The sequence below is a fragment of the Thalassophryne amazonica genome, chromosome 9 (genome assembly GCF_902500255.1).
Source record: "Thalassophryne amazonica chromosome 9, fThaAma1.1, whole genome shotgun sequence".
NCBI classification, from domain to species: Eukaryota; Metazoa; Chordata; class Actinopteri; order Batrachoidiformes; family Batrachoididae; genus Thalassophryne; species Thalassophryne amazonica.
Window position 1 is genome coordinate 62,909,970 of NC_047111.1, and position 13,474 is coordinate 62,923,443.

At 39.4% G+C, this 13,474-nt stretch overlaps 1 protein-coding gene across 3 annotated transcripts in view; it reads right to left on the reverse strand.

Annotated features, from left to right (window-relative positions):
- Positions 1–543: 543 nt before the first annotated feature.
- Positions 544–13,474, reverse strand: part of LOC117517262 (replication protein A 70 kDa DNA-binding subunit-like) — an 83,887-nt gene continuing 70,956 nt past the window's right edge. For all 3 annotated transcript variants that reach the window (XM_034178209.1, XM_034178208.1, XM_034178207.1), the window contains exons 14-17: positions 10,327–10,503; positions 10,094–10,201; positions 9,409–9,495; positions 544–1,221 (exon numbers count right to left, since the gene is read on the reverse strand). In XM_034178209.1, coding sequence (XP_034034100.1) covers positions 1,111–1,221; positions 9,409–9,495; positions 10,094–10,201; positions 10,327–10,503 — 483 coding nt within the window. In that variant the 3' untranslated portion in view covers positions 544–1,110. The remainder of the gene's footprint in view (positions 1,222–9,408; positions 9,496–10,093; positions 10,202–10,326; positions 10,504–13,474) is intronic.

Below are 13,474 nucleotides of genomic sequence, written 5' to 3' on the forward strand. Positions count from 1 at the left end.
AAGCTGGAGTTATCTTTGTAGCTCAGAGGCAAACTGATAATCGAAGAGGAAAAAGAAAAGAAAAACAACCATCTAGAATGTGGAGAATACATAAATTCAGAAGTTTTCCTGAACACAAACTGAACAAAAAGTCTCCTCTCTCGCAGGAGGTGGTAAGAAAGTGCTGAGGGAAAAGTGACACTGGGATGAAAAACATCAGCATGTTTGTGATCCACACAAAGCAAACCTCTACAGACGGCATGGCAAGAGATGGTGCCACTGGTGCTCAGAGTGAAGAGAGCAGGTGGTGTGTTGCCACCATAAATCAGCGTCATGCCCTTGAGCCACACCTTAGTAGAAGAGCGTGACACTCAAACGCTGTCCTTGCTTTTTGGTGTCAGAATGTGCAGTCAGTAAAACCCAACTGACTGCTGAGAATGTTCACCCACACACTCATTTACAGGTTTAATCCACATCAGCTGTGTGTGCACATGTACAAAGGGAATCCAGAATGATTACTGTATTCATTCTTAAAAACAGTGCAAACAAACAAAACCCACAAGAGGCAGTAATGAAGTGTTTTTACTGTTATCTTGATGGAAATTCAAGAAGCCAGAAAGAAAAGTCAACACTTGCATTTTCTTCACTCATTTTGACAGATTTTACACACTGTTAATTATGTAAAGCGCAAATAAAAGTGCATCTCACGTGCACTTACTCCACACCGTTTTAAAAGACAAAAGAAAAATAATCTGACCTGTTCTCAGATTAAGTACAATTATCTCTAGTTCAACTCCAAGCAGAAGCTTTTCTACATCAAAATGTTTGCAATAAAGAGAGTCATGAAAAGAAAACCCCAACACAAAACAATAAGATAAAAAATTTAAATATGGGATTTACGCTACGGATTTCTGTAGCCACAATAAATTATTTGCGTGATTATATTAAAAGTCAGTCATTGACATGAAACAGCCAGTTGATCAGAACTGGTTTTCCATAGTTTGCTTATTTGAAGAGAACTTCTGCAAATATTTGTTTGGCTGTCACTGAATTTGGTGAATCACCGCCTGCTCCTCTGTTTCCTCAGTCAGATATGCAGTTATCTCATCAGGGTCCAACACCGGTCACAGACTAATTAGACTGGATGGCCAGTTTGCGGATGTTACTTATGAGTCGCCTGCTGTAGTGTCTGTGGTTGATGGGTTGGATATCCACCACAGTAACTTTCACACGACCTTCATCCTGAAGAAGGAAGAAAAATAAAAGTCATCAAGCGAAACTCTTTGACATCAGCATCAATCAAGAATGGACTGTAGAACAAAGATTAACACTAAAAACATAAAAAAAAAAAAAAATCAATAAAACTAACCCAGCTGTCATATCGTTGTTACCACGTCCATATTTTAAAAGATTGACTTTTATGTATTTCCTTTTCAAGAGGCATTTTTGACAGGTGAAACTTAGGGCCGGTCACACGGCGACAGCTGAATGAAGGAAAAAAAAGTCACAAATCGTCGAGTAAAGGTGGACAAATGATCCTGCACCGTTCCCATCACCGAAAAGGCTGCAAATCATGACCACAAAAAAAGCACAAAATAAAACCGAAACTGACGACAGAAAAACAAAGTGAACGTCGATCTTGGTGCTCTTAATGAAATCAAAACAAAACATTCACGATGACCTGTCCAATAGTGTGTATGAGGCTGAGCGCAGCCAACCTTGTCCTTATGTCTGCAGAATTTGTTATCTTGATAACAGGTGAGAGATGTTGTTTGTCTTCACAACAACAACGTGTATGCACACGCACGCCAGCCACTAACAGTTGGAACGTGCATAATTATCTAAAGTCGATAAAACGTTCTTACCGCTACCGTTTCTGAATGACAACGTTGCTTTTTGTCCCACACATTGACGAATCATCAGCGATACGAGGATATTATGTTCAGCTCGTCTGAGCTTTAGTTACTGATCTGTTCAGATATCGTCAACGTTCGTACAAGACATCGGACTTGGGAGGTTGAACGAAGTTGGACGACAGTCAGACAAAACGCTGATGTTATGGAAACTACGCAAACGATAAGGAACTGTCAAGAGAGACAGCAAAACGGAATATGGAAGAATTGAGGATGTCGCCAAGATTCATTCACATTTTTCAACAGTTTGAAAATTCTGATGAAGCGCCAGCTACAGGAACGAAGCTGGATGACGGTTAAACGATACCTCAGAAAGTCAATGTAAGTCCAGATTTCTTTTTTGTTTGGGCTTCGGAGTGTATGTGTGTGTGTGCACACATATTTAGCATTCAATGATTTATTTGAGCTGCACTTTTTCTGTAAAAATGAGTTTTCTTAAATCAATACAGCATACCTAATATTTGGTTCAATGTCTCTTAGCAAGTTTCAGCTTGACCAGACGCTTGTGGTAACTTTTCAAAAATGTTTCTGGTAAAATTCTGTTTGGACATTTGACCACTATTCTTGACAGAATAGGGATTGCAAAGTTCAGTTAAATTCATTGATTTCCTGGCACAGACCCATTTTTTTTTTTAGCACAGACCAAATATTTTCAATATGGCTGAGCTCAGGACTTTGTGAAGGCCATTCCAAAAGCTGAACATTAGCCTGCTGTATCCAGTACAGAACCAGCTTTACTATGTGCTCAGGGCCTTTGACCCGGTGGAATCCCCAACAGTGGCCGAGCTTCAACTGTCGAACTGATGACTTGAGGTTTCGCTGAAGAAGTCGTCCATTTCCCCGCCCACGTTGTGCAACTCACCACTTACACTGGCAGCAAAACAGCATCAGAGTGTGATGTTACCGCTACCGTGCTGAAGACTTGATACAGTATTTTTGGGTTCAAATGCCTCACTTTTAATCTTTCAAAAATCCAGATAAGTTACTGTGGCCAAACCAGTCAGTCATTGTCTCATTGACCATAAAAGCTTCCTCCAAAAGGCTGCTATTATCCAATGCAGTTAGCACAGTAGTGCTTTGTGGTTGATCATGAATTAAAACATACTACCAAGGCAGCCAAGCACTCCTCAATTAAAAGAAATGGAACATTCTTCAAAGGTCAGTTCAGTCACCTGACCTCAACCCAATAGAGCTGCTTTTCACTTACTGAAGACAAAACTAAAAGCAGAAAGACCCACAAGCAAGCAGCAACTGATGTAGGCTGCGATAAAGGCTTGGCAAAGCATTTCAAGGGAAGAAACTCTATTTGATGACATCCATGGGTTCCAGATTTCAGACAGTCACTGGCTGCAAAGGATTGTTAGTATTAACAGTTATCCTTATAGTTAGAATCATTTTAGTGTTTCTGGCCTCTGAAAATGGAGGGTGTATGCATAAAGATGGCTGTAATTCCTTAATGGTTAATGCAGCATTTTTATATTAAACCTGAAAGGCTACACTTTCAGTGTATAGACAGTGACACAAACATTGTGTCACTTTCAAAATATGTATGTACCCCACTGCATGTAAACTCCTGGCCACAACTGCAAACATACAGTTACACCAAATAAAGAATGGGTTTGTCACTGAAACAAAAGCCAAAAAAAAAAAAAAAAAATGCTTTCATTACAATCACAGTCACTGCATTAATGCCTTAAAATCAATTGATATAAACAGCAACAAGCATCTTACATTTGCACATTATCGCATATGTGAGTCAACATCCCCATAAATATTTTCAATTTGCATCTATTCAAGAACAGTAGGGGAATTAAGCAACACGGGGGGCGTCAAGACAAATGTGAGAACTTACTCAAGAACAACAGCCTTCCAAAGAATGGAGTACTGCATGAGCAAAGCCTATAAATTTCATGTGGTTACAGCAACATCCAATCAAATCTGGAGAAACCAATTATATTCATCCATTCTCAAATTCAATTTTGCAAGAGGGTAGAGGTTTTTCCTATTACAATTACATGGGACCAGTGACACTGTCATATACTCAACAAAAATATAAACGCAACACTTTTGGGTTTGCTCCCATTTTGTATGAGATGAACTCAAAGATCTAAAACTTTTTCCACATACACAATATCACCATTTCTCTCAAATATTGTTCACAAACCAGTCTAAATCTGTGATAGTGAGCACTTCTCCTTTGCTGAGATAATCCATCCCACCTCACAGGTGTGCCATATCAAGATGCTGATTAGACACCATGATTAGTGCACAGGTGTGCCTTAGACTGCCCACAATAAAAGGCCACTCTGAAAGGTGCAGTTTTGTTTTATTGGGGGGGGGATACCAGTCAGTATCTGGTGTGACCACCATTTGCCTCATGCAGTACAACACATCTCCTTCGCATCATCCATGAAGAGAACACCTCTCCAACATGCCAAACGCCAGCGAATGTGAGCATTTGCCCACTTAAGTCGGTTACGACGACGAACTGGAGTCAGGTCGAGACCCCGATGAGGACGACGAGCATGCAGATGACCTTCCCTGAGACGGTTTCTGACAGTTTGTGCAGAAATTCTTTGGTTATGCAAACCGATTGTTTCAGCAGCTGTCCGAGTGGCTGGTCTCAGACGATCTTGGAGGTGAACATGCTGGATGTGGAGGTCCTGGGCTGGTGTGGTTACACGTGCTCTGCGGTTGTGAGGCTGGTTGGATATACTGCCAAATTCTCTGAAACGCCTTTGGAGACGGCTTATGGTAGAGAAATGAACATTCAATACACAAGCAACAGCTCTGGTTGACATTCCTGCTGTCAGCATGCCAATTGCACGCTCCCTCAAATCTTGTGACATCTGTGGCATTGTGCTGTGTGATAAAACTGCACCTTTCAGAGTGGCCTTTTATTGTGGGCAGTCTAAGGCACACCTGTGCACTAATCATGGTGTCTAATCAGCATCTTGATATGGCACACCTGTGAGGTGGGATGGATTATCTCAGCAAAGGAGAAGTGCTCACTATCACAGATTTAGACTGGTTTGTGAACAATATTTGAGGGAAATGGTGATATTGTGTATGTGGAAAAAGTTTTAGATCTTTGAGTTCATCTCATACAAAATGAGAGCAAAACCAAAAGTGTTGCGTTTATATTTTTGTTGAGTAAGTCTGCCTACTAAATTGGGGGTAGGGGTGGGGAACATAGCAGCCCTCTTTTTTTTTTTTAAATAGTCCTACATAGTACTCTTATTGTCTTATTGTTTTGAAAAGTTGAACACTCTTTTCTATATATATATCCGTATATTACATTTCGCATACTGACGGCACATAGCCTCAACAACTAATTTATAGAATTTAGTATACCCACATGGATTTATGGGCATATGAGTGATTTTTATGTGTAGCCTTCACATATGTGTTCAAAACAGCAATCTAAAAATTAAACCTTTTCCAGTGAACAGCGCTGAATATTAACTGTGTAGACTGAGGATGTAAAGAAAGACATACCCGAGGAGCTCTTAGTGACCTCTCTGTTGGCACAATGAAAAGCTGATGCTGACAATAATGTATTCACTGAAATAAAATCAATTCATTCACTGCAGACTGACGATGGCAAATGATATCTGCACATATTCAGTACCAACCCAGTCTCATGGCAAGTCGTGATTCAGCAGCACAAAATATACATTATCTATTGGTTTGTGATATTGTGACGAAAAGCACCTCATTTTCATCACAGCAGCACAAATTCATTCTAATTCATTCAGTGATTGCTGCACAAAATTAAAAGTGAAGCGGGGGAGTCGGGGTGGATAACGTTAGGGTTGGGGGTAGGAGTAGGGTTAGTAATAGTGAGTTAAAAAAAACCCATCACGAAAATTTGACTAATTTCGTCACGGGAGCACGAAAAAAAAAATGTCAGACTGGGTTGTCAGTACACTCCTCCAGAGTGCAGTCCACAACCACAAATAACTTTTTACTGTACAGTATGCACATAAGTATTACAGATGACAAATAGCAACAACCATTTATCGTGGAGCTGATTTATAAAAGAGAAGAACACTCCACATATCTAGTTTGTGTGTGGAAACCCTTCCAAAATTTTAAATGCATTAAGCATACAAATTATATGTTTATACAAATAATACACTTAGCTAAGGCTTAACACGCTGAAATATACAGGTTAAATCTGATCTTCAGTGTTGTTTGGATTCTATTAATGGCAACTAAGCTGCGAGACCACATCTTCACTAAGCTGATTTATTTGTGAAAATGCTTTTTATTTCCTCCACGAAGAGAGATGGGTGGAATATGAGATTGCAGTTTGCTCAATTCTGCACCTGTAGACATATAATACGGTGCATTCAAAAATATTCACAGCGCCTCACTTTTTCCACATTTTCTTATGTTACAGCCTTATTCTAAAATGGATGAAAATCATTTTCCCTCAAAACTTTACCACCATAATGACAACGTGAAAGATTTTTTTTTTTTTTTTGAGATTTTAGCAATTTTTTTGAAAAAAAAAAAAAAAAACCCTAAGAAATCATATGTACACAAGTATTCACAACCTTTGCCATGAAGCTCAAAATTGTGCTCAGGTGCATCGTGTTTCCACTGATCATCTTTGAAATGTTTCTACAGCTTAATCAGAGTCCACCTGGGGTAAATTCAGCTGAATGAACATGATTTGGAAAGACACACACCTGTCTACATATAAGGTCCCACAGTTGACAGTGCATGTCAGAGCACAAACCAAACATGAAGTCAAAGGAATTGTCTGTAGACCTCAGACAGGATTGTCTCGAGGCACAAATCTGGGGAAGGGTACAGAAACATTTCTGCTGCTTTGAAGGTCCCAATGAGCACGGTGGCCTCTATCAACAGTAAATGGAAGAAGGATGGATCCAACAGGGCTCTTCCTGGAGCTGGCCGCTTGTCTAAACTGAGAGTTTGGGGGAGCTGACCAAGAACCTGAAGGTCACTCTTAGTGCTCCAGGATTCCTCTGTGGTGATGTAATGCTTGGATTTAAGTAGAAACTAAATGTTGCCAGTTTTGTGAAATTTGAAAGGCCGTACAGCTTTAATTTGATTGATGCATTTCCTTGGTGTATATGTAAGCAGTCAGCAAGGCTTCATTTTAATCGAAGATGATGGCTACATCAGACAATGTTTAAGAAATATGCCATCTTTGTCTGTCAGTTCAAATGTTTATCCATCTCTGCCAACGGTAATTTTCACATTTTTTTTTACATTTGACAGCAAAAACTAAAACTGGAATTTGTGAGCTTTGAATCTTTTTGTAACAGAACAGAGACTTGTCCTTGTACTTTGTGTTCCCAGTGATCAGCTGACAGTCTGACAGTTTGGTGAGCTTATGCAGATGTTTTCGGTGGTAGTAATGTTAAGTTGTACAATTGTGTAGCCCACTGTTAAAGTGGAATGAAGAGAAAAAAACCTTTGAGTGCATTGTGCTTGTTAAGAGTAAAAGGTGGTAGTTTATCATCTTTGCTCATGCCCTAAATAACACAAACTCAGATATGCAAGAGCAATTCAGCAATTCTAAAATGTTATCTTAACCACGGTCGCTCTTTCCATCCTTGATATGAAAAATGACAACACAAATGTTTATTAAGTTCATAAATCATTTTAAACTCAGATACATTTCAATGCTCTATTTATATGAAAACACTGACAGACATTTTTTGTCTTGTTACACACACACACACACACACACACACACACACACACACACACACACACACACACACACACACACACACACACACACACACACACACACACGGGAGGTGATGGTCTAGCGGTTAAAGCGTTGGGCCTGAGACCAGAGGATCCTTAGTTCAATCCTAGCCTGACCGGAAAATCACTAAGAGCTCTTGGGCAACGTCCTTAATCCCCTAGTTAAATAAAACTGTCTAGACTGACTTCTTTGCACACCTTCCAGTCTATTTTTCAAGATCGCCAATGAGATTCTTTTGCAAATGCCTATGTTTCTAAATCTTAATCTGTTTGAGACTTTCCATCATTTGCAATGTTACTACAACCAAGATGATTGTATTTTATTTATTACCAATATTCTCATGTTGATGCTAACCTGTCCATTATGATGTGTGCGGCCGCCTTTCTTGGCCAGGTCATCTTTGTAAAAGAGGTTTGGATATCAATGGAATTCTACCTGGTTAAATGAAGGTTTTTATTATTATAATTAAATATGTATTTGGAGAAACGTAATATTGACTCATTCTTTGGTCTTTTACTCTTAAAGCTCCAATAAAAAAATCAGTATGGAATGTAAAAGCCATTTGAGCTGTTGATGTCCCACACAAACATCTGATGAGTTTTCAGCATTTTAAACTCTTTGCAGATTATCTTAGAAGCACTGTGTCACATTCTCCTCCAATATTTCTTCAGGTCAGAAAAGCTCCAACTAAATCTCAGTCAGACTCTCGGTATTTGTCCTTAGTAACAAATTAGTCTTCAAATAATTCTACTAATTAGGCTTAGATAGACAATAGCTAAATGATAATTAGTGCCTAATTAAGAGAAATGAATCCACAGCTGTATTCGTTTCTTATTATCCAAAGTGCAGTGGCTATATTACAGCTCCTCTGTCACTAGTACACTAATTGAAATGTGTTCATATTCATGCAGAGTGACTGATGGTGGGTTATGATTATATTGTGCATTCTTGGTTTCTGGTCTTATCTGCCTCGAAACTGAACTGTGGGAGAAAACAGACGTGTTTCTGGTTGCGACCCATTCACAGATGATATAAAACAATGTGTTGTAATGAATCATGTTTTACAACCAGTAGCTACTTAACATGGAGCACAAAAAATTTAATGACTTTTGGAATATAACTAGAATCTGTTACAAATGAAAAACACATGATATGTGTGCCTGATAATCTACAGCTTTCTGCTAACATGTAAATATGCCAAATTAACAAACAAACAATCAAGATGGAAACGCCAAAATATTTATCTGGATATCATAAAGTGATACATGGATCTAATAGCTGATTTGTCTCTTTTGTAATGATGCACACAAAGAATTTTTTTGTTACAGTAATGTGAATTAAATTAATTGATTTGATTGATTTACACAATTTGATTGTGAAATCACCAAAAGTCTAATTTTATATATATATATATATATATATATATATATATATATATATATATATATATATATATGTGTGTGTGTGTGTGTGTGTGTGTGTGTGTGTGTACACATACAAACACCATAATACTTATATCTCAGAAGCCATAATTTAAGCATATGTCAGAAGTAACAGGGTTACTTATTCATAAATGTGGCAAAATAGGTGCTAAAACACACTAATCAAAGTTGAGTATTCTTGTATGACAAAGGTCCCAAAAGTTCCCTCTCCCCTAAAAACACTAATGTGATGATGGGATGCCACTGTTAAATCAGTGCTGTTAATTTATTTTTTGAGAATAATCATTCATCATCCATTGTACTAAAGTCTTTGTATACTTACATTGTATGTCTCCAGCTTGACTCTGTTCTTAAAGATGTGATTACTGAAGTTTACTTTCTGGAAAACCTCATTAAATGCATCCTCGTCCTTGGGAAGACACACAGACATTACAAAGTAAATACAAATGCAGGAACATTAAATACACTTATTTGTAGGATGTAGCTAGTTGATGTTAAACTTAAGAAATAAATTAATATGTGATTTTCTTGCTCATTGCAGAAAATGTAAGAACTACTGTTGGGTCATTCAACATGTAACCAACCACAGGCTATCAGTTTCCGATTTTTGTGAAGAAATTCATATAGTTGCATACACACCTGCCCATTCTATGGGCAAATCAGGTTTATTTTATCGTTTTTAGACACACATTGTGACAGCATGGTTGAATTTGATGAAACTATCACATTCTATGGAAACAGTTGACCCATAGAAAGTACATTTCTAACCTCTACAGGCATAAGCTATAAAGCAATAACAGGTCAAAGCTGGACAAAAATGTATTTTCACAAGAAATAAATGCGGACAAAAATTTGTGATTTGCCCATAAAACTGATTGGTGGGCAATTGTGATTATGACTTTTTTCTTTCAGAACACTCAGAGGGTGACCTAAGAAATTTCTCAAAAACTGGTTGCTTTCATATGGAATGATCCCGTATGTGTCTAGTGTAAATATAGATGTCTCACTGTGTCCCGAAGATGTCCCAGTGTTACGGCATTGTGACCCAGCAGGACTTCAGCGGTCTCCTCGAAGCAAGTCACCCATTGGTTATCCCCAAAGTCTGCTAAGTTGGCCTGTGAGATGGATAAAAATGATGAGGGGTTGAGGCAGTATCGACAGGTGTTTGACAGTCATTAAAGTAAGGGCATCAGCAGCAAACAAGCCTGAACAATGTACACTGTGTGCACTTCATACTTACAGAGAGCAAGAGTCGGTATTTAAAGTTGGGGAACTCTCTGTTACATTTCTCACAGCGGTACCGTCCATTGTGTTGGTCTATAACTTTTTTCTTGCAGTCTCCAGATGGACACGACTGGTACAAACAAGTTTCCTTACGAATGAACACAACTGTCGCCACACAGCTGAAATAGTCTGCCTGACAAAACATTGACAAATTGGAGAGGAAAACAATACCAAAAGCATCAAACTAAGTATAGCAATTTGAACCCAGTAAATGTTTGCAGGTTGTTGTTCATTATTTGCCAGTTCTTCAATTTCAACATTCAGACAGTCTTTCTACAACCCCAATTCCAATGAAGCTGGGACATTATGTGAAATGTAAATAAAAACATAATACAATGATTTGCAAATCCTCTTCAACCTATATTCATATTTACTGTTCAAACTGATAAACTTTATTGTTTTTGTGCAAATATTTGCTCATTTTGAAATGAATGCCTGCAACACGTTTTAAAAAAGCTGGGACAGTGGTATGTTTACCACTGTGTTACATCACCTTTCCTTCTAACAACACTTAATAAGCATTTGGGAACTGAGGACATTAACTGTGAGTGTCATGATTGGGTATAAAAGGAGCATCCCCAAAAGGCTCAGCCGTTCTCACAAGCAAAGATGGGGCGAGGATCATCACTTTGTGAACAACAGCATGATAAAATAGTCCAACAGTTTAAGAACAATGTTTCTCAATGTTCACTTGCAAGGAATTTAGGGATTCCATCATCTACAGTTCATAATATAATCAGAAGTTTCAGAGAATCTGGAGAACTTTCTAGTAGGCCGAAAACCAACTGAATGCCCGTGACCTTTTAATGCAGTGCCTCAGACGGCACTGCATTAAAGACAGACATCACTGTGTAAAGGATCTTACCGCGTGGGCTCAGGAACACTTCAGAAAACCATTGTCAGTTAACACAGTTCGTCGCTACATCTACAAGTGCAAGTTAAAACTCTACCATGCAAAGCGAAAGCCATACATTAATAATATCCAGAAATGCCGCCGCCTTCTCTGGGTCCGAGCTCATTTGAAATGGACAGATGCAAAGTGGAAAAGTGTGCTGTGGTCTGATTAGTCCACAGTTCAAATTGTTTTTGGTAATCATGGATGTCGTGTCCTCCGGACAAAAGAGGAAAAAGACCATCCAGATTGTTACCAGCGCAAAGTTCAAAAGCCAGCATCTGTGATGGTATGGGGTGTGTTAGTGCCCATGGCATGGGCAACTTACACATCTGTGATGGCACCATCAATGTTGAGGTACATCCAGGTTTTGGAGCAACACATGCTGCCATCCAAGCAACATCTTTTTCAGGAATGTCCCTGCTTATTTCAGCAAGACAATGCCAAGCCACATTCTGCACGTGTTACAACAGTGTGGCTTCGTAGTAAAAGAGTGCGGGTACTAGACTGGCATGCCTGCAGTCCAGACCTGTCGCCCATTGAAAATGTGTGGCGCATTATGAAGTGCAAAATACGACAACGGAGACGCCGGACTGTAGAACTGAAGTCGTACATCAAGCAAGAATGGGAAAGAATTCCACCTACAAAGCTTCAACAATTAGTGTCCTCAGTTCCCAAATGCTTATTGAGTGTTGTTAGAAGGAAAGGTGATGGTGATGTATCACAGTGGTAAACATACCACTGTCCCAGCTTTTTTGAAACGTGTTACAGGAGTCCATTTCCAAATCAGCAAATGTTTGCACAAAAACAAAGTTTATTAGTTTGAACATTAAATATCTTGTCTTTGTGATGTATTCAATTGAATATACAGTGAGGAAAATAAGTATTTGAACACCCTGCGATTTTGCAAGTTCTCCCACTTAGAAATCATGGATGGGTCTGAAATTTTCATCGTAGGTCCATGTCTACTGTGAGACATAATCCAAAAAAAAAAAAAAAAAAAAAAAAAAAATCCGGAAAGCACAATGTATGATTTTGTTAATAATTTATTTGCATGTTACTGCTGCAAATAAGTATTTCAACACCTGCCAATCAGCAAAAATTCTGGCCCTCAATGACCTGCTAGTCCGCCTCTAAAAAGTCCACCTCCACTCCACTTATTATTCCAAATTAGAAGCACCTATTTGAGGTCGTTCACGGCATAAAGACACCTGTCCACCCCATACAATCAGTAAGACTCCAACTACTAACATGGCTAAGACCAAAGAGCTGCCCAAAGACACCAGAGATAAAATTGTAGACCTCCACAAGGCTGGAAAAGGCTACGGGGCAATTGCCAAGCAGCTTGGTGAAAAAAGATCAACTGTTGGAGCAATTATTAGAAAATGGAAGAAGCTAAACATGACTGTCAATCTCCCTCAGACTGGGGCTCCATGCAAGATCCCACCTCGTGGCGTATCAATGATCCTAAGAAAGGTGAGGAATCAGCCCAGAAATGCACGGGAGGAGCTGGTCAATGACCTGAAGAGAGCTGGCACCACTGTTTCCAAGGTTACTGTGGGTAATACACTAAGACGTCATGGGTTAAAATCATGCATGGCACGGAAGGTTCCCCTGCTTAAATCAGCACACATCCAGGCCCATCTTAAGTTTGCCCATGACCATTTGGATGATCCAGAGGAGTTATAGGAGAAAGTTATGTGGTCAGATGAGACCAAAATAGAACTTTTTGGTCTTAATTCTACTCGCTGTGTTTGGAGGAAGAAGAATGCTGAGTACCATCCCAAAAACACCGTCCCTACTGTGAAGCATGGGGGTGGAAAGCATCATGTTTTGGGGGTGTTTTTCTGCACATGGGACAGGACGACTGCACTGTATTAAGGAGAGGATGACCGGGGCCATGTATTGCGAGATTTTGGGGAACAACCTCTTTCCCTCAGTTAGAGCATTGAAGATGGGTCGTGGATGGGTCTTCCAACATGACAATGACCCGAAGCACACAGCCAGGATAACCAAGGAGTGGCTCCGTAAGAAGCATATCAAGGTTCTGGAGTGGCCTAGCCAGTCTCCAGACCTAAACCCAATAGAAAATCTTTGGAGGGAGCTCAAACTCCATGTTTCTCAGCGACAGCCCAGTAACCTGGCTGATCTAGAGAAGATCTGTGTGGAGAAATGGGCCAAAATCCCTGATGCAGTGTGTGCAAACCTGGTG